This window comes from Papio anubis, chromosome 9 (genome assembly GCF_008728515.1).
Source record: "Papio anubis isolate 15944 chromosome 9, Panubis1.0, whole genome shotgun sequence".
Lineage (NCBI taxonomy): Eukaryota > Metazoa > Chordata > Mammalia > Primates > Cercopithecidae > Papio > Papio anubis.
The window spans coordinates 82,486,297-82,513,754 of NC_044984.1; the positions used below are offsets into that span (position 1 = coordinate 82,486,297).

Consider the following 27,458-nt stretch of genomic DNA (forward strand, 5'->3'; position numbering starts at 1 on the left):
GATCTGCATTCAAAGCATGCGCAAAGGAATGGAATACAATACAATATTGAAAAATTGATCAATACAACATTCAATTAAGTGAATTTTTCAGTGCTTCCTCTTCACACAGTTGAAGCATAAATAAAAATAAAGGCAAGGTATCATAATATGGCATTATCTAAGAATAATGAATAAGCAAAAATAATATGTCAAATATTAAAATATTATCAGAGTGGCATCACCGGCTCAAAATCTCCAACAGTGGCATACGTAAGTATATACACACAATGCACACATCTACATAATATGTACATATAAATATATTTGGACTTTAGACAAACTGTATGGAAAAAACTGTTAAAGGCAAAGTAAGTCTTAAAAAATGAAGGTAGAAGCCAAATAAGGTAAAATGAATAGAACCAAATGCAATCTCCTACTCAGGAAGGTGATCCGGGGTTTAACTCTAGGTAGTAGATTTATAAAAGCCTTCCCCTGAAGGAGATTAGAGCAGGTCATGCAGAGTAACAACTTATACTAATTCAAAGAGGATATCATGAAGATAAATGTAGGTAGAGGAAGGTACTCTGACTGACAACAAGGTGGTCTAGTTAGTTGTCTCACTGAGGAATAGTGCCTTGTCTACATGGACTTTGGTAAAATGAGAATGAGTTAGATAGCTGTTGGGGGCACTGAAAAATACCTTGTAGTAACAAGGAGTGAACTAAAGTGCATAATCCAGAATTATCTGGTCTAAATTGTCATGGATTCTGAAGATTTCTTAGAGAAGGATTGTTAGGTGATTTGTGAATTTCAGACTGGGCCTATAAATCTGAAAAAACAATGACAGTCCAGGATAAAAGTAAATGAAGTCTATGGAAACAGTGGCTCCAGGAAGGCCCAGAGATTGTCAGCATAAACAGAAGTTAGGCTTTCTTGGACCATTCACTCTGTTTTCATTTGGTCCCTAAGTAGAGCTGCCCTTAGAAAATTAAGTTTGATCTGGGACACAGTATCAGTAATGGGCATCATCACAGACAAAAATGTTTACATAAAAAAAACATAATCATTTTAGACATTCAAAATGGCAGAGGCAAAACGAAATCACCAATCAGAATGAGAAAGTCAGAATGAGAAAGATATAATGGGAATCAAACTATTTTCTTGCCTCAGGAAATTTTTAACATACTAGTATCATTCTCATTCTCTGCTAACAATCACAGTGTTGCTATAAAAAGTATCCAATTACTGATTAATCATGATTTTTTTTTAAAAAAAGCAACTCAGTAAATAATAATTTTTTTTTTCCTACTGAAATCAAGCACAAATTTGGGAAACAATATAATAATGTATGCTAAATATGTTCAGATAACATAAATGACATATACTTAAATATTAACAATCTAAAATGTGTATATTATTCAAGTTTATATAACAGATACTCTATCCTGTATTTGTAAATGGTAAATCCATTGAGAATTTCTCAAGTCTCTATATGGTAAATACAAATAGAATATTATTGATGGCTAAATCTTTCCTGTAACAATGAGTAAGTTTTTAAACATTTAGAATAAAGCCATTTCATAATACTTCTTATGGCATAAGTTCCTAAGAGACCTACACTTCCATAAATAAAAAACGAATTAAAAAAAAAAAAAAAAACTACCTAAAGTTTCTAGAAAATGAACAAAAGCAAGCAGATTTTAGGGGAAAAAAGGGGGGGCGGGGCAGGCGTGGTGGCTCACACCTGTAATCCCAGCACTTTGGGAGGCCAAGGCGGGTGGATCACGAGGTCAGGAGATCGAGACCATCCTGGCTGACATCGTGAAACCCCGTCTCTACTAAAAAAAAAGCAAAAAAAAAAAATTAGCTGGGCGTGGTGGCAGGCGCCTGTAGTCCCAGCCACTCAGGAGGCTGAGGCAGGAGAATGGTGTGAACCCGGGAGGCGGAGCTTGCAGTGAGCGGAGATAGCGCAGCTGTGAAATATGGAAGACAGGACCAGCAAACATTGACTTTGCCATTTTTAAAGATTTAGTCATAGGGCAGGGTGCAATGGCAGTGACCTATCATCTTTCTCATCTAGAAAACCACAGGATAGAGCCCAAAACCATGGGAAAAGTGAAAGAAAAATCCCAATAAGAAAAGAGTCAGCAAAAATGAGCTCCAAATTCTGTGTAAAAAACTCTTCAAGGTCTCAAGCTGACCCTTGAACCAAAAGAACAGAGATAAAGAGGAAAACGTCAGTGAACCTGAAGACAGATTAATAACAAATATCCAGTTGGTAGAAGAAAAGTATTGAAATAAGCTCAAGAAAAACTACATTTTACATACAGGGAAACAATGATTCAAATGACTGAAAACATCTCATCAGACACTATGGAGATCTGTACACAGCAGAAAATCTTTCTAAAGTGATAGGGGAAAAAGATTAACATGAAAAAAATAACTTACATTAACTAGTCTTTCAAGGCTAGGGATAATTAGAGATGTTTCTCCTCCATTAACATCAGGATCTTTCTGCATTTCCTTAATTGCTTGCAATATTTCTTTCATACCTTCTTCAAGTTGCTTATTTTCTTCAACTAATTCTTTTACTGTAATTATACAGTTTTCTCATTGGATGATCAGATCTTTTTCACAATTTACACTATTCTATACAGATAACAAATATTTCACATATACCAGAGAAATCATTGGAAAAATGCAAATGTAAATAAACATACAAGAAAATTCAACTATAAATCCTACGTGAATAGTTGAGTTAAATGACAGACCTATTTATATCATGTGCATATACACACATATCTCATCACTGGAAGAAATAAATCACAGGAATACTTTTGCCTTAACTTAAACCATACTTTATATTAAAGAACTTTAAATTTGGTGTTCTAACTTCATTTAGATTAAAGAACACACAAGAAAAATGAGTTATACATTCTCACAAAAAATTCATATTAGTAACGTTCTCTGACAATGAAAATAGCAAGGCAAACCAACTGGATGAGTGGCAGACTGAAGTATATACAGTACAGATGTAATTAGAAGTAAAACAGATTAGAAAACAGAGAACGTGTTAATGTCCTTTTAGGCCCATGATTTTAAGTCTAGGAAAAATAAGAACAGAAAAGTAAAAGATAATTGTAACTTACATTTATTCTGAAATTTGGCTATCACTGTCCTACTTCTTTCTAAATCTCTTTCTTTTTCAATTAGTTCTCTTGAAAGAAATTCATTCTGAAAAAAGCAGAGACAACAAAATTGATTTTTTTCAACAAAATATCACAATAGTCTATAGTTTTCAAGTTAAAAGTTTGATCAATTAAGTATAACAAAACAAAAAAAAATGACTATGAAGACATAGCAGCAATCATAAAAATAAACTAAAATCTAAACAGTAAAACAGATGGTGATCTTCCTCCCACTTTCTCCCTCTCCCAATATCCATGATAAAAGGCAAAAAGATATAATGTTTTTTGTCTTTAGTACCACAATCATCTCTTTTAATGTTCTGCCTTTACACTACCTGTTCTGCCTGGCTTCTATGACGTTCAAGTTCTATTTCTGCATTTCTACTCTGTGCTTCTTTGATCAATAATTCCTGTGCTATGATTTCATTCTAAAGAAAAATTTAATAAATTAGACAAGTCAATGAGTTCATATCAATGTACTGCATTTTAGATTTTAAAAAAGTAAAATGTGTATAACTCATGTTAAAATGCAAACAAAAATATTCTAACTGTAATTGTTACAGAACTTTGTTAAAGATGTCTTAAAAGAGCAACCACAAAAATATAAGTTGGAGAAAGGCTCACCTGAGATCTAAGAAATACTAGTTCTCTCCGTAGCTGTTCTATAAGATTTTCAAGAGGATGTATCTGAGATAATTTTGATTGTGCAGTAATAAACACAGGGTCTGGAAGATTAACCTCAAGCTTATTTTTCAATATCTCTGTCTGTAAGGGTACTTCACTTTTTATTACATCTTCTTTCAAATTGATATCAGCGTACTTTATTTGGGTATGAACCTGTTCTTCTTCTAATGTTGCTACTTGTGATTTATCCATGTCAGTTCTATTTTCACGAATTTGTTGACAAAATATTGCAGATTTTTGCCTAAGTGATAACTTCTGCATTATGTCTGAAGCTGTTGATAAGCCGTGAAAAGATGAATTGCTTTTTTGTACAAAACTAGTCTTCTCTAGTGCTTGATGGCTTCTTGACTCTTTCTTCACACAGTCATCAGAAAAATGGCATACGTCATTTATTTCTTCATGGCTTTCCCTACTAAAGGTGCTGACTAACAATTCTAGATTTCTTGAAGACTGCAGACATGGTGCTTTAAAAATCTCTCTTATTGTAATGGTTTCTGGAGTTGAATTATCTTTTACTTGCATGGATGAAGAAAGTCTAGTTAAAGGGACAAAAGGATGCATTCCACTTTCTACACTATGGTGAATTTCAGATAACATTCTTGATAATGATCCTATGGTCATATTCTCTTCTGGCTCATTCTGATCTGACTGTGGGGTATTGAATGATGATCTCCTATGCAGCAGCTCTACTTTATCTGAACTCCTAATCTGTATTCAGAGTAAATAATGTCTCATTAATCAATCTTTGAATCGACAGGTTATTTAAATAAGCAAATATTTCCCTCTACTTATTTATCAACAATAATAAGATCAGATGTTCAAGAATGAGATAAAGGGGGAAGAAATGAAAGCACAATAAAAATATTTTCCCGTACTCTCTTTGCAATACTTTACTATTACCTTTGATTGTGCTTCACTCATATTTTTGAGGCTCAATAAATCCAATTTTCTTTCACTTATTCTATCTCCTTGAGAAATGTTTTCAGTTAGGTTCAGGTCCTCAGTGGTTAATCCTATACATAAGAGAATTAACAAACTAAAAACATTAAAATAACCCTTCTACTATTCCAACATTTTAATTCTTAAAACCTACAATCAAGTTTTAACCCAGAGGAAGAATAATTGTTTCCAAACTCTCTCCAAAATTCTACATAGCCAATACAAACTTCTGATCTAGCTCACTTTCAATGAACTATTAATAATGTGAGAACCTAATTTGAATTTCATCTTCTCTACCATTCTTTGCCTATTCTATATTAAAGCGTTACTTAATAAGCACCAGTTAAAAGACATATAAAGTAAATACAGATGATGAGTGATAAGTAAACTGATTATTGTACTAATAAATTATGAAGTTTCATTTATTGAGAAAGTTTTGGATGTATTATAGAAATCATAATGCTAAAAAGAACCACTCTGCTATTATTCATATACGTGCTTGGGGATTTGGGGCAAGCGAAAAAGATATTCCTTCTGTGTGGTCTTCTTACAAAAAAGCACTGCAATGGCTATTATAAAACTTAACCAACTGTTCTCTTTAGCTCAAGTAAAATAAACCAAAAAAAGATGCTAATTTATATTCAATAAAGCATTACTTTCACTTAGTAAAGAATAATTTAAGGCCAGCCATGGTGGCTCATGCCTGTAATTCCAGTACTTTGGGAAGCCAAAGTGGATGGATCACTTGAGGCCAGGAGTTGGAGACCAGCTGGCCAACATGGTGAAACCCCATCTCTACTAAAAATACAAAAATAAGCCAGGCGTGGTGGCTCACGCCTATAGTCTCAACTACTCAGGAGGCTGAAGCACAAGAATCGCTAGAACCTGGGAGGCAGAGGGTGCAATGCACAAGATTGCACCACTGCACTCCAGCCTGGGCAACAGAACAAGACAGATTCCATCTCAAATAATAATAATAATAATAATAATAATTTATAAGAAAAGCTTTTCAATGCATAGTCCTTAAGGAAAGGCAAAATGTTGAGTAACATATATTAACATAAAAACTACTAAGTTTTATTATTGTTAATCACAACATATTGGTGCTGTCTAGAAATTAAAATACTATACCATAAAATTTTCAAATATTCCATAATTCTAAGGTTTGTTTTGTCTGCTTGTTTGCTTAATTTTTGTTACTTTGTTTTGTTCATTTTTGCCTATTTCAGATTTACGACTGAACCCACTGACACTCACTTATCTCCTTCAGGCTGTTATTGTCATTTATTAAATTTGCAACAGACCCACAATAGAACAGCAAAAATAGCTAACATAAATAATTTCATATCCAGACAACTCACTTACCAATAATTCTTTTTAAAGGTTTAGAATAACTGAGTATACCTGAAGTTGCACTTCTTTTTCCTCTTTCTTGAGCCATTTGACGAATTTTTTTTTTCAGATCAAGTCGTTCTTCCTCTAGACTTTCAATCTGCAAAGTATAAATTATTAGTATTTCTCTATAGTTCAACCAAGAAAATAATCAACTGACTACCACACTTGCCTCTTTCAAAAGAATCTGGTTTTCAGCTCTGTACTGCTGCTGTTTTAAGCGTTTGCTATTTCTAAATTCAGTTAAATCAATCATTGTCTTTGGTTCAAGGCCTAGAATAGAAAGCAATACAATTAAAAACTTAAAAGCATTCAAATAAACTGCAAAAATGTCATATACCATCAGGCAACTGGTTATAATTCACTTAGCCAATATCACTGAAGAATGAGGTAACTTTCTGTGAAAGAATTTTCCAGATATTTAAACTGTAACTCGAGTTAAAATTTTATCACAATTATTAATGGAAATCCTAACAAAAACCTAATGTAAACTATAAACAAAGATTTGGAGCTTTTTAAACATAGAAAATATGATGTCCACGACAGCTACCTAGACTAGCCAGAAGTCGTCTTTAGGAACTTCCAGATTCTTGGCTGTGATCTGATAGTCCAAGTGGATCAGAAGTCTAACTTGGGGTCCTAGCCCAACTATGGATCCAAGTTAGATACTTTTCACACATACATATCTGTATAAAATACTTATTTGTCTATTTATCTTTTCTTTAGATAATAGTTTTGACAAATGATCATTTTAACTAAGAAAGCATTAAATGAAATTTAGCAATAATGAAATCCATATTTAGATATTTATTTTCATTTTAAAGCAGCAACTTAGTCTGCACTATCATAACACTTAAATTAGTAATATTAACTATTTATTAATAAGCTATTTATTAAAATAAAAATATAAACTCTCAAACTATATTACTAATTACTCCTTAAAATACTCAACCAAAGTAAAATGTAAACAGTCCGAATTATACAAGTCAAGTACTTAAAAATCTTTACAAGATTTTAACAGGCCAGGCGCGGTGGCTCATGCCTATAATCCCAGCACTTTGGGAGGCCCAGGTGGGTGGATCACTTAAGGTCAGGAGTTGGAGACCAGCCTAGTCAACATGGTAAAATCCCATCTCTACTAAAAATACAAAAATTAGCCAGGTGTGGTGGTGCACGCCTGTAATCCCAGCTACTCAGGAGGCAGAGGCAGGAGAATCACAACACAGAGAGGTTTAAACATCTCATCTGTAACAAGAGCATTTTGCAAACAAATGTGGGTAATACATACCCTACTTTTGTTGGAAAAAAAAAAAAGGTTAACCTCTGATATGTGGTATTAATAAACTTTCATTTTTTTAAAGAAGCAGCTATTACTGAGGAGATGCTAGACTGAGTAAGGCAATGTTCCAGCCCTGCCCACCCACCACTCCAATACCATAAAATCTGATTCCACTTCAATCAGCTTAGCTCCACTTTTATTTGTATTAAACATTTTATAAAAGTATTTGAGGCCGGGCGCGGTGGCTCAAGCCTGTAATCCCTGCACTTTGGGAGGCCGAGATGGGCGGATCACGAGGTCAGGAGATCGAGACCATCCTGGCTAACACGGCGAAATCTCGTCTCTAGTAAAAAATACAAAAAACTAGCTGGGCGAGGTGGTGGGCACCTGTAGTCCCAGCTACTAGGGAGGCTGAGGCAGGAGAATGGTGTAAACCCAGGAGGCGGAGCTTGCAGTGAGCTGAGATCCGGCCACTGCACTCCAGCCTGGGCGACAGAGTGAGACTCCGTCTCAGAAAAAAAAAAAAAGTATTTGATAAGAAGCATTAAACTACTTAATAAATAATAATAAACAATTTAAATTTTAAAAAAAGACTTGTAAATCAGGCTGAGCAAACTATGTAACTTAAAAGATGGCTTACCCACACGCTCTCTAAGTGCCTCATTTTCATCAAGGAAATCATTGATCTTCAATTCAAGTTTATTGATTTCCTTTGTCAATATTTCGATCTCTCGATCTCTGATTTTAATTTGGTTTTTACAATTCTTTATTTCAACGACAGCATCTTCTAAACCATATACTCCCTGAAAAATATCCAATCTAATTTAAAATATAACGTAGTTTACTTTAATAAATTTATCAAGTTCATTTTTTTTTACTAAGTCTAAAGGAAAATGTACATATGCCTATAATTTATATCATTATACCTGTCTTTTATTGTGCTTCTATAAACCAAATCCAGTAATAATAATGATGTAATATGCAACAGTTAAAACTTTCCATTATAATATCCTAAAGGTAAAGTGACTCCGAATATGTATTACATATAAAACACTTACCAAAATACTAAAAGAATTAGTAAAAGCAAATCAGCAATACCAGTAGAATAAGTAAGTCATTAGTTGCTTGAATCAGTTGTAACCAATGAAAAAGTATAAAAAGTGGAGAGCAGGTTGTATTGACACAGTATATTCCTGTCATAAATGCTGTCAAATTGGCCAGTGGTGTCACATCTACATGGTGGCCCAATGAACACAGATAATAAAAAAAAATGTAATCCTGCTGCTTCATCAAAACTGATTATTTGGACAAATCACTTGTGATCAAAGGTTTGAAAACAATTCTCCTGACAAAAAGTAAATGCTCAAAGATTTCAATAGTTCAGTATAAATTAATGAGGATAACCTTTATCAAAAGACACTTATGGAATGTTTTTTAAATGGTATGCAGTAAATAGCACAGAATAGTCTGTGAATGGCAAGAATAATTCTAAGCTCCTTGAATGACAAGATAAAAATACATACCGATTCATAATCTTTTAACCTCTTCAGAGTCTCAACTAATTCTTTATCCTTTTCCCTAGCATCAGCCTCAGCCAGTTCAGCTGTTCTCTCAGCCTCTTTAGTTTTCTCTTTTAAAATGTCTAACGTTGACTGAATTTTCATATAATGAGTCTGTTGAGAAAGGGTTGAAGCACCTACAGAGTAAAAACAAAAATCATTAATTGAATTGACGACTTATTCCTTCAAATCAGTGATTCCAATATGGTGGCAAGAAAAGTGGTATGCCATTAAAAAAAACTCTTCTAAATTTGTCATTTTATATTTCTAAGATGAAAGTTTTGTTTCGGTTTTACTAATACAATTAACTAAAAAACTAAAGTTCAGCAAAATCTTCTTAGCTGAAGGGGTATGGATTTTAAAAGGTTGCAAAATACTGCTTTACAAAGAATGATCATTGTGACACAGACTGCTAGCTATTCCTAATATTTAACCTCCCTTTCGTCCACTGTACTAAAACTATGGATTTTTAGCTCGACATATGGCCATTTGAAATAAAGAACTAAATTTCCACTGACATACAAGCAGCTATGTGTGGTCATGTCAGTAATGGAATATAAATGCAAAGGTCATACGTGAATTTAAAAAAAAATGTTTTTAAAAGAAAGGAGTAATCTTTATCTTTCCTCCTTCCTACTAGCTGAAATCCACATGCATATGAGGGTGGCAACTTCACATGAATTAGAAACCACATGTTGAGATAGGCATAGCAACAAGATACAGGGTCCCTGATAGGGAATATTTGTGCATCTGTCACACAAATCCTGCCCTGGTTGCTTCAATTTTGTCTATATTATAGAGAAATAAATTTCTGTCTTGTTTAAATTATTGTACTATGCTTGATTTTTCCACCACTTGCAACTAAATTCAATCCAAACTAAGCTAAAAACTTCCTAAATGCCTACTTGTAATATCTTACTAAATTGTTAAAAAAACAAAACCTAAGATTGCTATCATTCCAAAATTTATTGACACAGATTATTCTCACACTCAATCATAATAAGCATTTACTAATATATAGGTTATATATTTAATATTGGACTTAGGCATAAGACTAGTATGTGAGATCACAAAAGTTTTTACGAAATGAGCCCAGCTGTCTGGAGCTAACAGCTAAGCTGTGGAACGTGACACAGGCTGAGTTGTCCCCCAGTATCTATTCTCCCTTTCTTCCACATATCTACTCTCCTATCATTCTTCCACATGGCCTATACAATAAACACTGTATTTGCCTGCCTATCCTTCAGCACATGCGTTTAACTCTTGTCCCCTCTTCCTCTCTCTTGCTGTTTGGGATACAGACATGAGATAAAGCTGCACTGCATCCATTTTGGATGGGCAGATGAAGGCAACACCCTGGAATGCTTAATTCTAGGCCATTATGTAGATGAGAAATAAATGTCTATCTTGCTTTTGCCATTATTCTTCAGCTCTCTGTTTCTGATAACTAAACCTAATCCTAATTTATGAAGGAAGAATACCATTAGCCATTGCGTTTTACAAGTTAAGTTCAAGATACAGAGTACAGTCTAGTACACACACCTTCTGTGAGCTTTAGGGATTATGTAACTATGGACTGACTAAAGTGTTATTAGATAAGTTCTTTTCCTTATTTGACAGCAGAGATCAATGGCCACTTTTTCTCCTAGTAACCAGAATATGCACAATCCATACTATTAGTCATCCTTTTAAAGCAGTTTAAACTACTTTCAAAGTTTTCTGATACAAATATAATAAACACATATATAGAAATACATAAATACATATATATATGTATAGTGGGCTCTTGAAGCTATTCAACAGTCATACCACATTCTCCACATCTTCAGTCTTTCAGATGACCATTTTATACTTTCGCTTCTCTTCTTTCTCCTCAAACTTATGAAACATCCTCTCCTATCCTCACCTTCAGCTAAGAACCTTGCTCCCTTGTTCACTGAGAAAAAAGCAGCAACCAGTTTAGAACTTCAACAAATTCCCATTACCAGGATGTCTACCAAGTCACCTATATTTATATCTATACACTCTACCTTCTTTTCTGTAATTATGGATGAACTCTATGTTCCTAGTTAAGGCCAACCTCTTCACTGGCACACTAGGATCTCATCCCATTGCATTCTTAAAATATTACTGTTCCAGAAGTTCTCTCTCTACACTTCATTGATTCATCAATGTTTCTTCTTTAACGGAGCTTTTCTATTAACCTAAAATCATGAGTTATTTCTTCCATCTTAAAGAGAAAAATGTTTTCTTAATCCCTCTTTCCCCTCAAGCTACTACCTTGTTTTCCCCTTCTCTTTATAGAAACAGTCCTGGGAAAGAGTTCCTGTATTTCCTTATTACATTTCCTCTCTACCCATTTTCTCTTGAACCAAAAATGACCATTGCTAAGTCCAATAGTCAACTTCTAGTGATCATCTTGACCTATCAGCATCAATGAACACAGCTCTGAAAGCAGTTGTTTCTTCTTCCTTGGTTACATTCCTCATGTGGTTTTCAGGGCTCTCCAAACTCCTGCTTTTCCTCCGAGCTCTATGGGCTTTCCTTTTCAGTCTCCTTTGGTTGCTCCTTTTTATCTCCCCAGCTGCTAAAGTAGAAGTTCTTTAGAGTTTTCTTCTTAACCTACATTTACTCCCTTGGTGATCTTAGCCAGCCTCATTACTTCAATTACTTTTTTGGAGACAGTTACCAAACATATCTTTAGCCTAGACTGCTGTCCTAAACCTTAGACTTTTATATACAAGCGCCTACTTAACACCTTCACTTGAATGTCTAATAATCATCTCAAACCTAACATATCTAAAATTAAGCACCTGATTATCTCTCAACCTGCTCTTCCCACAACACCACCATGACCAAAACTTTTGGTTCAGACTAAGAGTTCTCTCTCTCTCACATCCTACATCTGATCTGTTAGCAAATTCCATTTTTATCACTTTCAAAATACATCCAGAACTGCTACATCCAATAACTCCACTGCTACCACCATGCCCCAAACCACCATCTCCAGATTATTGCAATCGTCTTCTAACAGGTCTCCCTGCTTTTTATTTACCACTCCTACAGTCTACTACAAACACAGTCTAAGTCAAATTATATCATTCTTATCTTCAGAAACTTTCCACGTTGTCCCTTCTCACTTAAAAGCCAAGCCTGCACAATGAACTATAAGGCCCCATATGATATGGCCTCAGTTTACCTCTCTGATCTTATCACTGCCCCAATTGCTGACTCTACTCCAGCCAAAAAGACTTCTTTGTTGTTCTCAAACATGCTTTGTACACTCCTACTTTAGTGCCTTTGAACTTATTCTCACTGCTTAGAGCCATCTGTATGTTTTACTCCTTCACTTCCTTTAAGTATTGGTTCAATTATCTCCTCAGCAAGGCTTTTGCTTCATTTTCAAAATTACAACCATACCTGCAAACACCACATCACTACACTTATACACACATACGTGCGCTGAATCACTATTTCTTCTTCATGTCATATATATACGTGTGTGTATATATGTGTGTGTGTGTATATATATATTCAGCAATTATAAAAAACATGTCTATGAATTTCCCATGAACAGTTTGCATTAGTGTGCCCTGGCATAACTATAGTATGTAGTGCTATAGAAATATAACAACACAGATATTGTGAGAACTTATATTCATAGAATTTGATGTGTTAAACTAGGTAATATGGCTCAGGGTAAGGAGAATATGATGAAGCATTAATTTGAGTAAGATTAATGTGAAATGACCTCTGAAAACTATCAGCAATGCTGCTACACTGGTCAAAATTTTATTATCCTCCATTCTTTGTTAATTATAAAAAATTAAATAAAAATAATTGTATCACAATTTTTCATTTCCCTCATACCAGTGACCTGGTAATAAAAGTTAATGTAATTTTCACCAGAGGAGAAAAATAATAGAAAATACATCCATCATTTACAAAGGTAAGCACTAGTAATATAAGTATAATAAAAAATAATATCACGTACAATTTTTTGAAAATATGATAAAATTCAAATGGAGAAAACTCAATATTGACTTGACATTTTATTTTAATAAATATAAAGTACTTTAAAAACATAATGATATATAAAATAGCTTTATATATTTATAAAAATACCTTTGTTTCTTTGAAGCTCATTTTTCAAATCTTCAATAATAAAAGTATTCTTTTCCATTTCTTTTGTATATTGTTCTACTTGTTCTGTGAGCATCTTAATTTGACTGTCTCGTTCCTGTATACCCTATAAAATATTTTAAAACAATATATATCCCTTCATGAATATTAACCTAAAAAGGTAAGGAAAAAAGTAGGTCTGATTTTTTTCAACAAGACTGTAGAACATACTTTCTTGTGGGTTAAAGTATGCCTTTTACCATTTTGTACACTTTAACTGTAATACACAATGATACACATGATAGGTACACTGCTGTTACTCCAATACTGAAAGATGGATATAAAGGCTAATACTCTGGAAAATAGCATTTCCAGAACTCCCTAATGTTTGTGGCTTTTACAATTCCTTATGTTACTTTCCTCATCCTCCATTCAATTTCATCTTTCTACCATTCTGTATGTTTCTGTTTTGCTCTGTGCTTTCTCTTTTATTCTACTTAGCTTTTTCCCCTTTAGTACTTTATTCAAAAATATTGTCCCCTGTAATTGCTCTTACTCAGCATATACTTTTCAAATCATCTTCTCACTTTTGGACTATAACTACAGCACAAATAATAAAAGTGTGACTTCCTTTTATATAAGTTATTTTCACTAAAAATAAAATAGGCAGCATAATCAAATTATAACCATGCTTTTAGCTTATTTCGCATTGTGTAGGATATGTTAGGACTAAGATACAGTAAAATAAGCCTTAACAGAGTATTAAATTATTTTAAAATTTCTAAAAGTTTTAAATCATTTCTTGTTAATTTCTAACCAAAGCAATATGTGTACTATCCACATAAACATAGAAAAATAAACAAAATAACTCTAGTTCTAACTCTAATCTGGACTCTATAAACTTAATTCTAATTTTTTACTGGGACCAGATGGTATAAGAAATTTCAAAAGACATTATTATACAGTTGCTAATACAAGCTGCTAGACTAGGCACTGATGATATAATAAATAAAAGACATCGTTCAAAGTTCCAACTGTAATAAAACTGGTTGATAAACCAAATTCTGGTAAGATTTTACCTGCTGTAGAGCCATAACATTACTTTTATCAGCATCTAGCTGAGCATTCTTAAGTTTCTCCCTTAGGTTATGTAACATTTGCTGATACTCAATAATTTCATCATCTTTAGAAGACAAAATAAGCTAGAAATAAACAAAATAGAATCTGTTATGCAAAACGAAAGTTAATAAAACATTCTTCATTATCGTAAATAATATACACCATTAATAGATTTATGATACAGAAAATAAAAGTTATTTGAAGTGAGAAAGTATGAGCAACTACTGGCATAATCTTTGTCCCTTTTGTATATCTGACCTGAAATTCAAATAGAAAATGATTTTAATATATACACTGAATTTTCTTAATAATTCAATCTTTAAAAATATTTCAACCTTTCAAAACTCATTTATAAACAAGAAGTACTTCCATACAACTGTGAAAAGTTTTATACAAATGATCTTTCTGAAGTATGCATTAAAATGCAACTAAGACGCATAAAATATCTTGAATAAATGAAAGAAAAGTTATCTTGTGTTCTTTAGCTAGGACTAAATATCATAAAAAGGTTTATCCTAAATCAATCTATAAAATAATTTATAAATTTAACACATACCCAATAAAAATCCACAAGATATTTTTTAAGAACTGGACAAGCCAGTTCTATAATTTACATTAAATATGTTCATAAAGAATTCTAAAAGCGGAAAAATGATAACGTTTTTAGACATTAAAATATACACAAGTTAAAACAAGTATACACAGCTAGAAAATAGATAAATCAATTTCATAAAAGAGACTCCAAAATTAAATTCAAATTCAAAAGCAGTATATAATAAAAATGAAATTGTATTTCAACAGGAGAAAGATGAAATAATAAATGATGTTTGGACAACAGAGTAGCTCTGTTGCATCCATATTATACTCCTTACATTAAAATGAATTATATGTTTCAAAGATTTAAATGTAAAAAAAAGGCCAGGCAGAGTCACGGCCTGTAATTCCAGCACTTTGGGAGGCCAAGGCAGGAGGGTCACTTGAGGCCAGGGATTCAAGACCAGCCTGGCCAACACAGTGTGACCCCATGTCTACTAAAACTACAAAAATTAGCCGCGCATGGTGGCACATGCCTGTAATCCCAGCTACTCAGGATGCTGAGGCACAAGAACCACCTGAACCCAGGAGGTGGCATTTGCAGTGAGCTGAGATTGTACCATTGCACTCCAGCCTGAGCAATTGAGTGAGACTCTGTCTCAAAAAAAAACAAGATATTAGGAGAAAAGATGAGAAAACAAGTTTATACTCAGAAGCCTTTCTCATTATGACAAATGTCAAAAGTCATTTAAAAATAACAAATTTAACTAAGCATAAAAAGAAATATTTCACAGCAAAAAATGCCATAAAGCAAAAAAAAAAAAAAAAAAAAAAAGTGACAAACTGGAAGAATGTATTTGCAACATACATGACAATTACACTTGCAGCAATTTATTCCACAGATATACTTGTACATTTGCAAAATAACATATATAAGAATATTAATTAAAACAGTTTCTAACCCCAAAATTGGAAACTTCATAAACTTCACAAATTATCAAATAAACACCTGTATATAAAGAAAAATTACATAGCCTTTAAAAAGAACAGCAATACTACATGTACTGATATAAAATAATTATGAAAAGATATTAAGTCAAACACAGTACAGAACACATATAACATGTTACCATTTACCCCACCAACATTAAATCTGGTAAAGACAACTGTTTTTTCCAGGGGTTGGTAGACTACGCCCCACAGGTCAAATCTGGCCTCCCACCTGCTTTTGTAAATAAAATTTTACTGGAAAACCACCTTGCTCATTCATTTACGTATTGTCTATGGTTGCTTTCATGCTATAAACAGAGTTTAGTTATAGCAGAGACCAGGTGGTCTAAAATATTCACTCTCTGGCCCTTTATATAAAGTTTATGGAGGCTTGACTGATTCTATAGGCCTTACTTCCATTGCTACTGCTTTTGTTTAAAATATAGGTTATCTGAGCTTTCTAGATGCTAACCAATTCCAAACTGCCAACAAGATTTATGTGAACCCTACTAGAAAGCAAATGACTCTAGAAGTGACAGCTTTTAAAATTAGAATTATTCATTCAGAATAATCTCTGATGTTTTTCAAATATACAAATATTACAAACCCAGCTTCTAATATGGTAAGGCCTGACAATTTGGTTAAGGTTGGAGAGTGGTGGTGAGGAAGAAAAGTGTATTTAGAAAAGGCTTCCCAAGTTATTCTGATTGCTTTGCTTATTCTTATTCCCACTGATTAACCTGACATTCAGTTAGAAAAATTAAATTAAACCTGCAACTATTTAACTAATGTATACAAGGTAACTATGAGTTAAGTGAAAAGATTAAAATTACATTTAGAATTATATATTTTAGTTGCCAAATATATTTTGGAGTTAGACTTCTACCAAAAAGTTTAAAGTTCAACTCATTGAAGTGAAAGAAGTCATTCAATAGCAAATGCGCTAGAGATCAAAAAGGACAGTTTTAGAGCTTTTCTAACCAATAAATAAAATAAACTTATGTTTAAAAACCCTAATAAAAATGTTATAAACCAGTATAAGGCATTAAACAAAAATAAGACTAAAATTTATACCTAAAATACAAAAAGAAAAAGTTATTATGTCAATTAAAAAAATACCTTCCATTCTTCTACTTTTGCATTGACAGCTACCATAATTGGATCATCTTCTTCATTTTTTGCTTTCAGAAGATCTGTAAGCTCCTGTACCTAAAAGACAACAGTTATTTCAAGAGTTGTTTCAAATTGATGTAATATATATTTATACCTGTGCATATTTACACATACATCATATATATAAATATATCTACATACACATACATATTCATACTTATTATATACACGTATACACATACATACAGATACATTATATTACATATGCATATTTATCACTGAAGTCATCCTGGAATTATAGGTGACATTTAATAGTTTCTACATCTTATAATTGCATAATTATCTTTCATTACTAGAAAAATTTTATTTTTAAACATTATTCTACCTTTTAAACAACTTTAATCCACATAGTGAACAATGTATTGGTTTCTAATATATATATAATGTATTTATTTTAAGATAAAATTAAATGTTATGATCCACAGGATTTTCAAGAGTCTTTTATAGAAAACCCCATAATTATGAGCTGTACATGACTGCTGTCTACACATTCATTCAAGCATCATTTATATATCCTAAATTGCAAGAATTAGTGTTTGTGAAGGGACTGGAGAAACACATACGGACAAATATATCAACATGACAACATATTACAGTATTAAAAAGACAGACAAAAATTCACATCCTAGAAAAAGTACTTTCTAGTGTCAAATAAACAGTAATGAGATAACATGAAGTCTGAATAAATAAGTTATTCTAAAAGTAATTCTTACTTGAAGTCGATAATGATCGTTTTCTTTCTTTAACTGATCTATTACATTATCAGTCTGATGTACAATAGCTTTCATTCTATTATATTCATCGGTCATCTTCTCCATTTCCTGTACAGACTCTTCTAAATTTTTTCTCATTTCCTGATTCTGAACTTCAATTTTCTCATTAGCTTCTGTTAAAGTCTAAAAAAGTTAGACACTATAATTAAAAAATAATTTTAAAAAAACTGAAAATTAAACCAAATTAAAATTAAATGCAGCCATAAGTGTCTGCTAGAAAAAAAGAGAATTCTTTATAGAACTTTACTAATTGGCACTGACCAATTAAATCAAATTGAATATCAAGAAAATTGTACATAAGGACCTCAATTGTTCTTAATGACCAAGATAGGCAAATATAAAAAGAATGGCTAAAAAGTTGCAACTTCAAAGATGTAATTTATTTCATGTTTTACAAGTTCATAGTGACAGATTTATACCAAAGAATTTACATGTAGGGCTAAATATTATATTTACATTATAATGAAATTAAAATTTTTAGGAATCATTGCTCTGAACTGACTTCTAGCCATTTTACCTGAATTTCATCAAGATATTGGACAAGCTCATAGTTTTTTTTAGACAACTGTGATCGGTAGTCACTGTCTTCCCCTCTTCTTGATAAAAGTGTTTCTTTTTGTGAATCTATTTGTTTCTGGTAGTCAATAATATCCTGACAAAGTTGTTCATTCTGAAGGTAACCAAACACAACATTCCATTACGAAACTATTCAGAATAACAAAATTATATCCTCTAAATAGTGCTTTCAGAACATATCTTTAAATTCCCAAGATTTCACCACCCTTAAAGCCTCACCTTTTTCTTTAGACGTTTGTTCTACAGAAAAGGACAGGAAAACGGTAATTAGAAATGAGAAAGGCAATACATAATTAAAAATAATAATCAGAAACTAAAGAAAACAAAAAAAATTTAGGAAAACGATGTATATTATTTTGAATGACCAAAGAAAGTAAGAATACTAATTATCTACCAAAACAAAGAATATTTCAATTATGTTAGAAACTTAATTTCTATCAGAATAAACAATGTACAAACATTATTTGGCTCAGCAGAACCAAATGATAATCAGAATTTATAAGATTTCACAAATAAAAAACATTTTTAAAGCATCTGGGGTAAGAGAAAAAAGAATAGAAATTCAGTCATCTATTCAATTTGAAAACGAGCAAAGAATAGCTTATAGAACAAAACAAAACAAAAAAAGATTTACCCGCATAGACCTGAGATGAAGGTAATACGTAATGGCCTCACATTTTGCTTTGTTTTCTATTTCCCCGAGACAAAGTCATACCATAAAATCAGTTTGAAAACATCAGTTACTTAGAAGACTCCAGTCCTGGTTACAATATAAATTTATGTAAACTTTTTTAACAAGTACTTTTGTTGAACCACCACAACTACTAAAATTTTTTACCAACCTCTCTTCTTAATTTGCTGTTTTCATTTTCTGCCTCCTCATTTCGAAGAGCCAACTAAAATAGTAAAAAAAATAATAATAAGATAAAATTCAGAATTTTCTTTTTTTTTTTTTTTTTGAGACAAAGTCTCTCTTTGTTGCCTAGGCTAGAGTGCAATAGTGAGATCTCGGCTCACTGCAACCTCTGCCTCCAGGTTCAAGCAATTCTCCCACCCCAGCCTCCGAAGTAGCTGGAATTACAGGCATGCACCACCATAACTGGTTAATTTTTTTTATTTTTAGTAGAGATGGGGTTTCACTGTGTTGGCCAGGTTGGTCTTGAACTCCTGGCCTCAAGTGATCCGCCCGCCTCAGCCTCCCAAAGTGCTAGGATTTCAGACGTGAGCCACTGTGCCTGGCCATCAGCAGTAATTTAATATAAAGCCAGGTATTCAGCTTATCTACTTAAATTTTAAATCCTCTCTAATAAAGTAGAAAATGTTAAAGCTATAAAGGATTTAATATCAACCTAACACATAAATAAATGGTCAAAATTTTCAAAACTTAAGGATTTAAGAAGGATTAAACAGTTTCATTTTAAAGAATTAAAAAGAACACACACACAAACTTTAACCAAAGAATACAGAAACAACTTAATCTGCTCCCCCCAAAAAACCCCTAATAATTTTCTGCCCAACATCTTTATATTTCACTTTTCTATGTCATAACTAGACTATTATTTGCTCTCAGTGAACATAAATTACTTAGAAATAAAAGGCAATACAACACAATGGTTAAAAGAAGCAATCTAAAATCACACTGGCCTAGGTTTATGTCCCTCATCAACCAATTTCTAGTAAAGCATGAATGAGTTACTTAACATCTCTATAACTGAGTTTTCTAATGTAAGTTGACATAAGAGTTAAACAAAATGCATACAGAGTTCTCAGCAAAATGATCAGTGAATAGAATAGCAAAAAGTTATAAAGGATTTTCTTATCTACATATAACTGATTTCATTTGTGATTCTTGTTTCTCCAAACAGGCAAACATTATTATAAACATTATGATGCCTTTTTTCTCCTATTCTCCAAACCTCATTCCTCTTATGACCTTTCATTTTTCTGGTTCTCCTCTTTATTCAAGGAAATGATAGAATCACAATGGTATACAACAATATTTAAAAGTCTATAATAAAGAACCAAATGTAGTATGTTATCCTTGATGGAACTTTGGATATTGGAGGTGGGGAGACTGAAGGATATTATTGGGCCATTAGAAGAAATCTCATTATGGACTAGATAATGGTGTTGAATCAATATTAAATTTCCTGAGCATGACAATTATATTGTGTTCATTGTAGGAGAACATCTTTCTTTTTCAAATAGACAAGTTGAAATATTTAAGTGCAAAGTATCATATCTGCAATTAGCTCTTAAGCGACTCAGCACACAATGTGATTGAACAAACAACAGAGAAATATGTATGTGTGAAAATACTGACAAAAAGATAAAGCCAAAGTTGGCACAACATTAACAACTGGTGAATCCATATGAAGGGTATGTGGGTGGTTATTGTTTTTCTTTTTTTTTTTCCCATCAACTTTTATTTTAAGTTCTGGGGTACATGTGTAAGATGTGCAGGTTTGTTACATAGGTAAATGTGTACGATGGTGGTTTGCTGCACAGATCAACCCATCACCTAGGTATTAAGCCCAGCATCCATTAGCTATTCTTCTTCATGTTCTCCCTCCTTCTGACCCCTTGACAGGTCCCAGTGTGTGTTGTTCCTCACCATGTGTCCATGTGTTCTCATTGTTCAGCTTCTACTTATAAGTGAGAACATGCAGTGTTTGGTTTTCTGTTCCTGTGTTAGTTTGCTGAGGATAATGCCTTCCACCTCCATCTATGTCCCTGCAAAGGACATGATCTTGTTCCTTTTTTTTTTTTTTTCTTTGAGACAAAGTCTAGCTTTGTTGCCAAGGCTAGAGTCCAGTGGTGCAATCTCAGCTCACTGCAACCTCTGCATTCTGGTTTCAAGTCATTCTCCTGCCTCAGCCTCCCAAGTAGCTGGGATTGCAGGCATGTAGTACCATGCCAAGTTTGTGTTTTTTTTTTTTTTTTTTGTAGAGGCGGGGTTTCACCATACTGGCCAGGCTGGTCTTGAACTCCTGACCTCAAGTGATCTGCCTTGGCCTCCCAAAGTGCTGGGATTGCAGTCATGAGTCACCATGCCTGACCTCTCATTCCTTTTTGATGGCTGCATAGTATTCTATGATGTATATGTTCCACATTTTCACTATCCAGTCTATCATTGATAAGCATTTGGATTGATTCCATGCCTTTCTTATTGTGAATAGTGCTTCAGTGAACATATGTGTGCATGTATCTTTATAAGAAAATGATTTATATTCTTTTGGGTATATACCCAGTAATGGGATTGCTGGGTCAAATGATATTTCTGCTTCTAGATCTTTGAGGAATTGCCGCAGTCTTCCACAATGGTTGAACTAATTTATATTACCACCAACAGTGTGTTTCTTACAATCTTTATGAAGCTATGACATTTTTCAAAATAAAAAATTTAAAGAAAGTTTACAATAAAACACAAAGTACAATACAAATTTTAGAGGTTTGCCTATCATTATTATTATTCATTGAAAGTTAATAATCCCACTGTGTTCTGAATTGGGAAATTTTTACAAGAAGTCAAGAACTTAATGCTAAAGCATTTAATGCTCTAGATGCTTTTTCCCTTGTCTTCTCAAACGTCACACTGTGTCTCCTTTCCTGAGCTTTTCCTTGAAGCACTCTTCCTGTTTCATTGCTTTATTAGACATTTCTCAGAGATGTGCCTTATAATCACTTGATTTATGAATCACATGATTCATAAATCCTCATCATCTGCTCAGGGTCTCTTGTGAATTCCATATCCACAAATAACCCTTTTTGAATATGCCCAGAAGACCCTCAAACTCAACATCTACAAAACTGAAATAATCTCAAGCTTTCCAAATTCCTCTTGTGTTCCTCCTTAATGAATGGCACTATCTACCTAGTTAGTGGCCCAGCCCACAAAATTAGGCAGACTTTCCATCCTCCCTCTCCTCCAACAACCAATTACATTCACCACATCCAGTTACATCTACTTCTCTCACACTTGTCTTTCTCAGGCAAATGCCATCATTAGTGCTTCCCTGAATTAACACAAATGTCTCCTTACTAGCCTTGGCCCTTTTCTATCCACTCTCTACAAAGTACAGTAATATAGATCTGATCATGATGTCCTGTGCTCAAAACTCTTCATTGGCTTCTTTCAGGAAAAAAATCAAATTCATCAGGAACTGGCCCTTGCTTCTCTCTCCAGAGGATCATAAGAATTAAAACTTGGTAGGCAAGATAGCACAGACTCTTGAGTTAAGACTGTTTTCAAATCCTACCTTTACCATTTATAAGCTGTGCAACCATTGGCAATTACCCTTTCTCTGTCTCCATTTCTTCATCTATATCATGGTAGAAATGACAACTATCTCACATGGTAAGTATCAAATAAGCAATAATGAATTAATGCTTATGAAGTGCCTGGCACATAGTAAGAACTCTATGAAAGCTATTTTCACTTATATTTCAGTCAAAAAGAATAACTGTAGTTTCCTAAATACTCCAAACATCTCTTACCTCTAGGTCTTAGCAAATGCTGTATCTTCTACCCAGAAATGTTCTTTCCTTAACCACCATGTACATCCTCATTCCTCTTACCAGTCTAACTCTATTTCAAGTCTCAGTTTACAGATCACATCCTGTGCCTTAAGGCTGATTATGGTATCCCTCTTCAGAGTATGCCAGAACATAACCTTATCTATCTCCCTATCATATTATCACTATGTTATGCTTATTATTGACTGTGAATATTCTTGAGAACCAGAACAAAGTTGCCCACTATATCACTAGTAACTAGCACAGTCTCTGGTATGCTGTAAAGACCCAACAAAACTGAATGACTGGTTAAGGGCAAAGAAGTAATTGCCAAAGCAACCCATACCCATATTTCATCTAAAGGAATTGAGCAGCCAAAAAGGAACACAGATCACATATTGAAGTTTTCTCTGTGTGTGACTATGAATAAAGATAATACTCTAAGATAAAAATGGACAAGGTAGTTCTGATTACCTAAGGGTATGTGGTATGAATGATGGTAAGTCAACTGATACAGGTCTATATAGAGCAACAAAAGTCCAGAAAACCACAGACATCCCCCTAAGCAATTCTACCAGTGAATATTATAAGTTAGATCCTTTATGACTATTAAAAAATCCACAGGTCTGCTGTGTTTTGCAGAGTTAATTAAACAGATAATGCTCTAAGAGCTTGTTCCTAACATTTAAGTGGTATCAATCCATACTGTCTCTACCACATTGTTTCCATAGCTAACTTATATATGATTCTTTAAAATTTTAGAGTAAAATAGATACGTGAATGGGGATACTTTTCCTTACAAATCAATTTATGATACATTATCTTAAATAGCATATCATTGTTTTCTTAAAATGTATGACCCTCAACTTCTGAGAGAACAATGGACAAAATAAAATAAATGGAATATAACACAACAATGACTTAAAGGACACAAAGGTGGAAAATGTTTCTGAGTATAAGGGACAGGACAGCTACCACATGTAGGCACCAAATTTTACTAAGTTTACTAACAGCTCAGGTGAAATAAAAAACAAATAAATGTTAAGTAAATAAAACATTAAACAGGAAGTTAAGGTAAAAATAGGAAATTTTCTTCCAGGAAATACAAGTTGATCTGCAAAAAATCTTTTTTCCTAAAACTAAATTCAAGTGAACACTGCAAGAATTACTAGTTTATAACAAGGAATAACATGAAGTAATAAAAACTACGCATTAAAAATGTTATTTTAAAGATGTCATTTATAAACTACTGACATGAACACAACTTTTCAAAAACTATATATATATTATATATATATATATCTCACACATAAAATAAGGTACAACCAAAAACAAGATATTTAATTAACCATTATTGAATATATCATCAAAAGATTCATTTACAAATCTACTAATCATATAAATACACTGAAACAAACAAATATAACTTTTACCCAAAATAAGCTATGGCACTAGAAAGATCACTTCTTTGTGAAAATCTGTTAGTTTCTTGATATCAATCTTCCAGAAAAAAGCATTAATTTTAGGTAACAAGTTTGATGTACTGAGAAAAATGTACCTCCGAATATAAATAATTAATCTTCAAATCATACTCACTAGAAGTATCTGTTACATTATATTTTAAAATTGGTGATGACAAAATGAACAGTGATATAAAACCTTAGAGATAAGTGAACATCATTTTTCAAATATAACATACAATATAAAAATTGATATTGTTACCAATAACAAATAGCCAGGTAACTTGAACAGTGAAGATTCATGGAAAAAAAAGGTGTTTTACTTGCTCATTGACTTTCTTCTCTTTCTCCAACTCCTTTTCTATATCCTCCAATTCTCTATCTTTTTGTTCTAATTGCTTTGCAAGTTGGCGAATTTCATCACGTAAAAACCAAGTATCTCGTCCACCTGCAGACTGCTGAGCCATCTTAAAGTAATAAACCCAAAGTATAAATTAATCCCATTATATTTTGAGGTTCAAATGAGTCAAGAAGCAAATCATTATATTGACTTTAAATATTCCTTATACTTCAGCATAGATATTTAAAAACATATTAGCTTATTAGCTTAAGAACTTTTTTTTTTTTAATTTAACTTACTTAAACTTTAGGTCACAGCTAATAACTCCTTAAATTTTTCCTGAGCCACCCAGAGCTGCAAAGAACTGACTGTTAATCATTCTGTTGTAACCACTGGGCCACAAGTAACCAGACTAAACTGCAAAGGTTCCTGAGCCTCAGGGATCTGGAATCTGAGTACAAACCATCAGAACCTCCGCCCCAGTTAGTGAAGTTGAGTGCCTTAACCTGCCCTTTCTCTCATACCATGCACTATTTAGACGAGTGCTGTCCCATAGGACTTTCTAGCATAATGGACACGCTCTCTGTGCTGTCCAGTTCAGTAGCCACTCACTACATGTAGCTACATTTGGGCATTTGAAGTGTGGCTAGTGCAATTGGAGTACAAACCAACAGAATCTCCGCCCCCGTCAGTGAAGCTGAGTGCCTTTACCTGCCCTTTCTCTCATACCATGCACTATTTAGACCAGCACTGTCCCATAGGACTTTCTAGCATAATGGACATGCTCTCTGTGCTGTCCAGTTCAGTAGCCACTCACTACATATAGCTACGTTTGGGCATTTGAAGTGTGGCTAGTGCAACTGAAGGACTACATTTTTCATTTTAATTTTAGCCAATGTAAATATAAATAGCTACAAGTGGTTAGTGCTAGTGCTACCATATTAAACAGCTCAGGTTTTAGTTACCTTTAAGATTTGTAGCCAATTAAATCAATTTTACCTCATAGTCTTGTTAATTTAGGTCATGGCCCAGAACATCACATCATTTGGTCATGTAACATGTCCCACATTCATTTCTTCACCATATAGTTCTGTTACTCCTCTGCATTAACCAAACTGTTCTTACTCTTTCTCTCCTTCAAAAAGTACTCCATTGTGCTCTCTAAAATTCTCTTCCAAGATACATTAATATTTCACAACCTCAGATGCTTTACTGAATCCTCCTTTCCATCTTGGCTTAGCTGCAATTTGGATCCTTCAAGATACTAATGCCCTTGGAACTCTTTCAATTGGAAGATGCTCATTCTTTCAGATCCCATATACATTAGGGTCAGGAGAAGGTGTTGGTACTTCTAGGTTTACCCAACCTTGCAACTTCAGGTGATCATTCCTATCATTCCTCCATCATCCTAAGAAAACTTCAGCTGCTTTCTCACAAGATGTCCTGCTCTCTACTTACTCATGGTAGAAGCAAGCCACCAACTTCCCAATAACTCCGCAAAATGCATTGGGAATTTAAGCATGTGGCCCGCAGACATCTATCAAATGTACACCTAAGCAATCTCCACATAACTTTTGTTCTAATCTATTTTTTTTCTTGTTTCTTGAATTCACTATAGTCTCTCACTCCCACACCCACATCAGATCCTTGTCCAACCAGAACATTCTTTCAATTATTCCCACTATGCCTGTCCTTTGACCTCACAGGACACACTAATCCCTTGACTTCTCCCTCCCTATCCCTACCCTTCTGCCCACCCAACCCCAATCTTGACTTTCCTATCCATTCAGTTAAGACTTCACAATCGTCACTTCAACCACTTTTCTACCAATATCTTCAACTGTCCTACCCTCCTATTCTATAGCAGCTGCCTAGCTAAAGACTAACACAGAATTGATCCAACTCCATAATTCATTTAGTAAGTATTTATTCAAAGTGCTTGGCATCTTCCCAGGAGCTGAATATATAATCAAAAAACAATAGGTAATCCAAGTTCAGAGAGTTAACAAGTAAAAGAATCAGGACTAGAACTCAAATCTGTTTGACTCCAGATCCCCAACTCTCCAGTCCTTTCTCCAATGGATTTCAAATTTTATCTAATTTCATTAAAATGTGACCACACCATTTCCCACTCTTTTAAACAGATGAGGTCATCACCAAACTCTCAACTTCCAGGCATTATGCCTACAAACATAAAAGCGTCTATACACATTCACTCTTCCTCCCCCATCCATTCTTCCTCCTCTCCTAACACAAAGGAAAAGGGTATTCCTCCTTTCAAAGGCTGATCCATTTGCATTACATTCCTACCTTCTCAGAAGTCTCTATGTATTTTGTTCCTCAACAATATATTCATATTTTAGCCCTCAGCTTTGTCAAAAATTACTTCTATAACACCCTTTGGCAATTATTCCTCAAATGCCCACCCACCCTCCACCTCAGTTACTAGTAATCTTTCTGTATATTTCCCAAGACTGTAAGCTCCATTCAGCAGTTAACTGCTTTTTATTTTGTTCACAACCGTATGCTCAATCCTTAGTACAATATATATATAGCACATAATAGGCATGTAGAACATATACTGAATAAACAAATAACCATGATTACAATCATCCTTATCATTTTTCCAGTCAATAATAATTTTAAAATTTGAAAACAATTCAAAATAAAATTAATGACAATTACATCCTAGGGAATACAAAAAGACATACCTCCAGTTCATTTTCCAGTTTCATTACTTTAGTTTTTAATTGATTTTCTATTAAAAAAAAAAAAAGACAAATGTTTTAATTGATTAGTTACCACAGAACTTTTACATAAATTTTAATAACAAAAT

At 33.4% G+C, this 27,458-nt stretch overlaps 1 protein-coding gene across 8 annotated transcripts in view; it reads right to left on the reverse strand.

Moving 5' to 3' along the window:
* Window positions 1-27,458, reverse strand: part of CEP290 (centrosomal protein 290) — a 94,639-nt gene that overhangs the window by 64,232 nt on the left and 2,949 nt on the right. For 4 of the 8 annotated variants that reach the window (XR_002515752.2, XM_021922735.2, XM_021922736.2 and 1 more), the window contains 18 exons: window positions 27,334-27,380; window positions 24,606-24,749; window positions 19,150-19,203; window positions 18,527-18,547; window positions 18,249-18,401; window positions 17,672-17,854; window positions 16,905-16,994; window positions 14,222-14,344; window positions 13,146-13,269; window positions 8,985-9,157; window positions 8,102-8,264; window positions 6,355-6,455; window positions 6,195-6,282; window positions 4,752-4,864; window positions 3,792-4,559; window positions 3,503-3,595; window positions 3,129-3,213; window positions 2,428-2,570 (listed from right to left, as the gene is read on the reverse strand). Coding sequence is in view for 7 of the 8 variants with exons in the window: in XM_021922735.2 (XP_021778427.2) it covers window positions 2,428-2,570; window positions 3,129-3,213; window positions 3,503-3,595; window positions 3,792-4,559; window positions 4,752-4,864; window positions 6,195-6,282; window positions 6,355-6,455; window positions 8,102-8,264; window positions 8,985-9,157; window positions 13,146-13,269; window positions 14,222-14,344; window positions 16,905-16,994; window positions 17,672-17,854; window positions 18,249-18,401; window positions 18,527-18,547; window positions 19,150-19,203; window positions 24,606-24,749; window positions 27,334-27,380 (2,666 nt within the window). In the remaining variant the exon portion in view is untranslated. Of the gene's footprint in view, window positions 1-2,427; window positions 2,571-3,128; window positions 3,214-3,502; window positions 3,596-3,791; window positions 4,560-4,751; window positions 4,865-6,194; window positions 6,283-6,354; window positions 6,456-8,101; window positions 8,281-8,984; window positions 9,158-13,145; window positions 13,270-14,221; window positions 14,345-16,904; window positions 16,995-17,671; window positions 17,855-18,248; window positions 18,402-18,526; window positions 18,548-19,149; window positions 19,204-24,605; window positions 24,750-27,333; window positions 27,381-27,458 lie in introns of those variants that run through there. The other 4 variants (XM_021922737.2, XM_021922738.2, XM_021922740.2 and 1 more) reach the window with 4 other exon arrangements.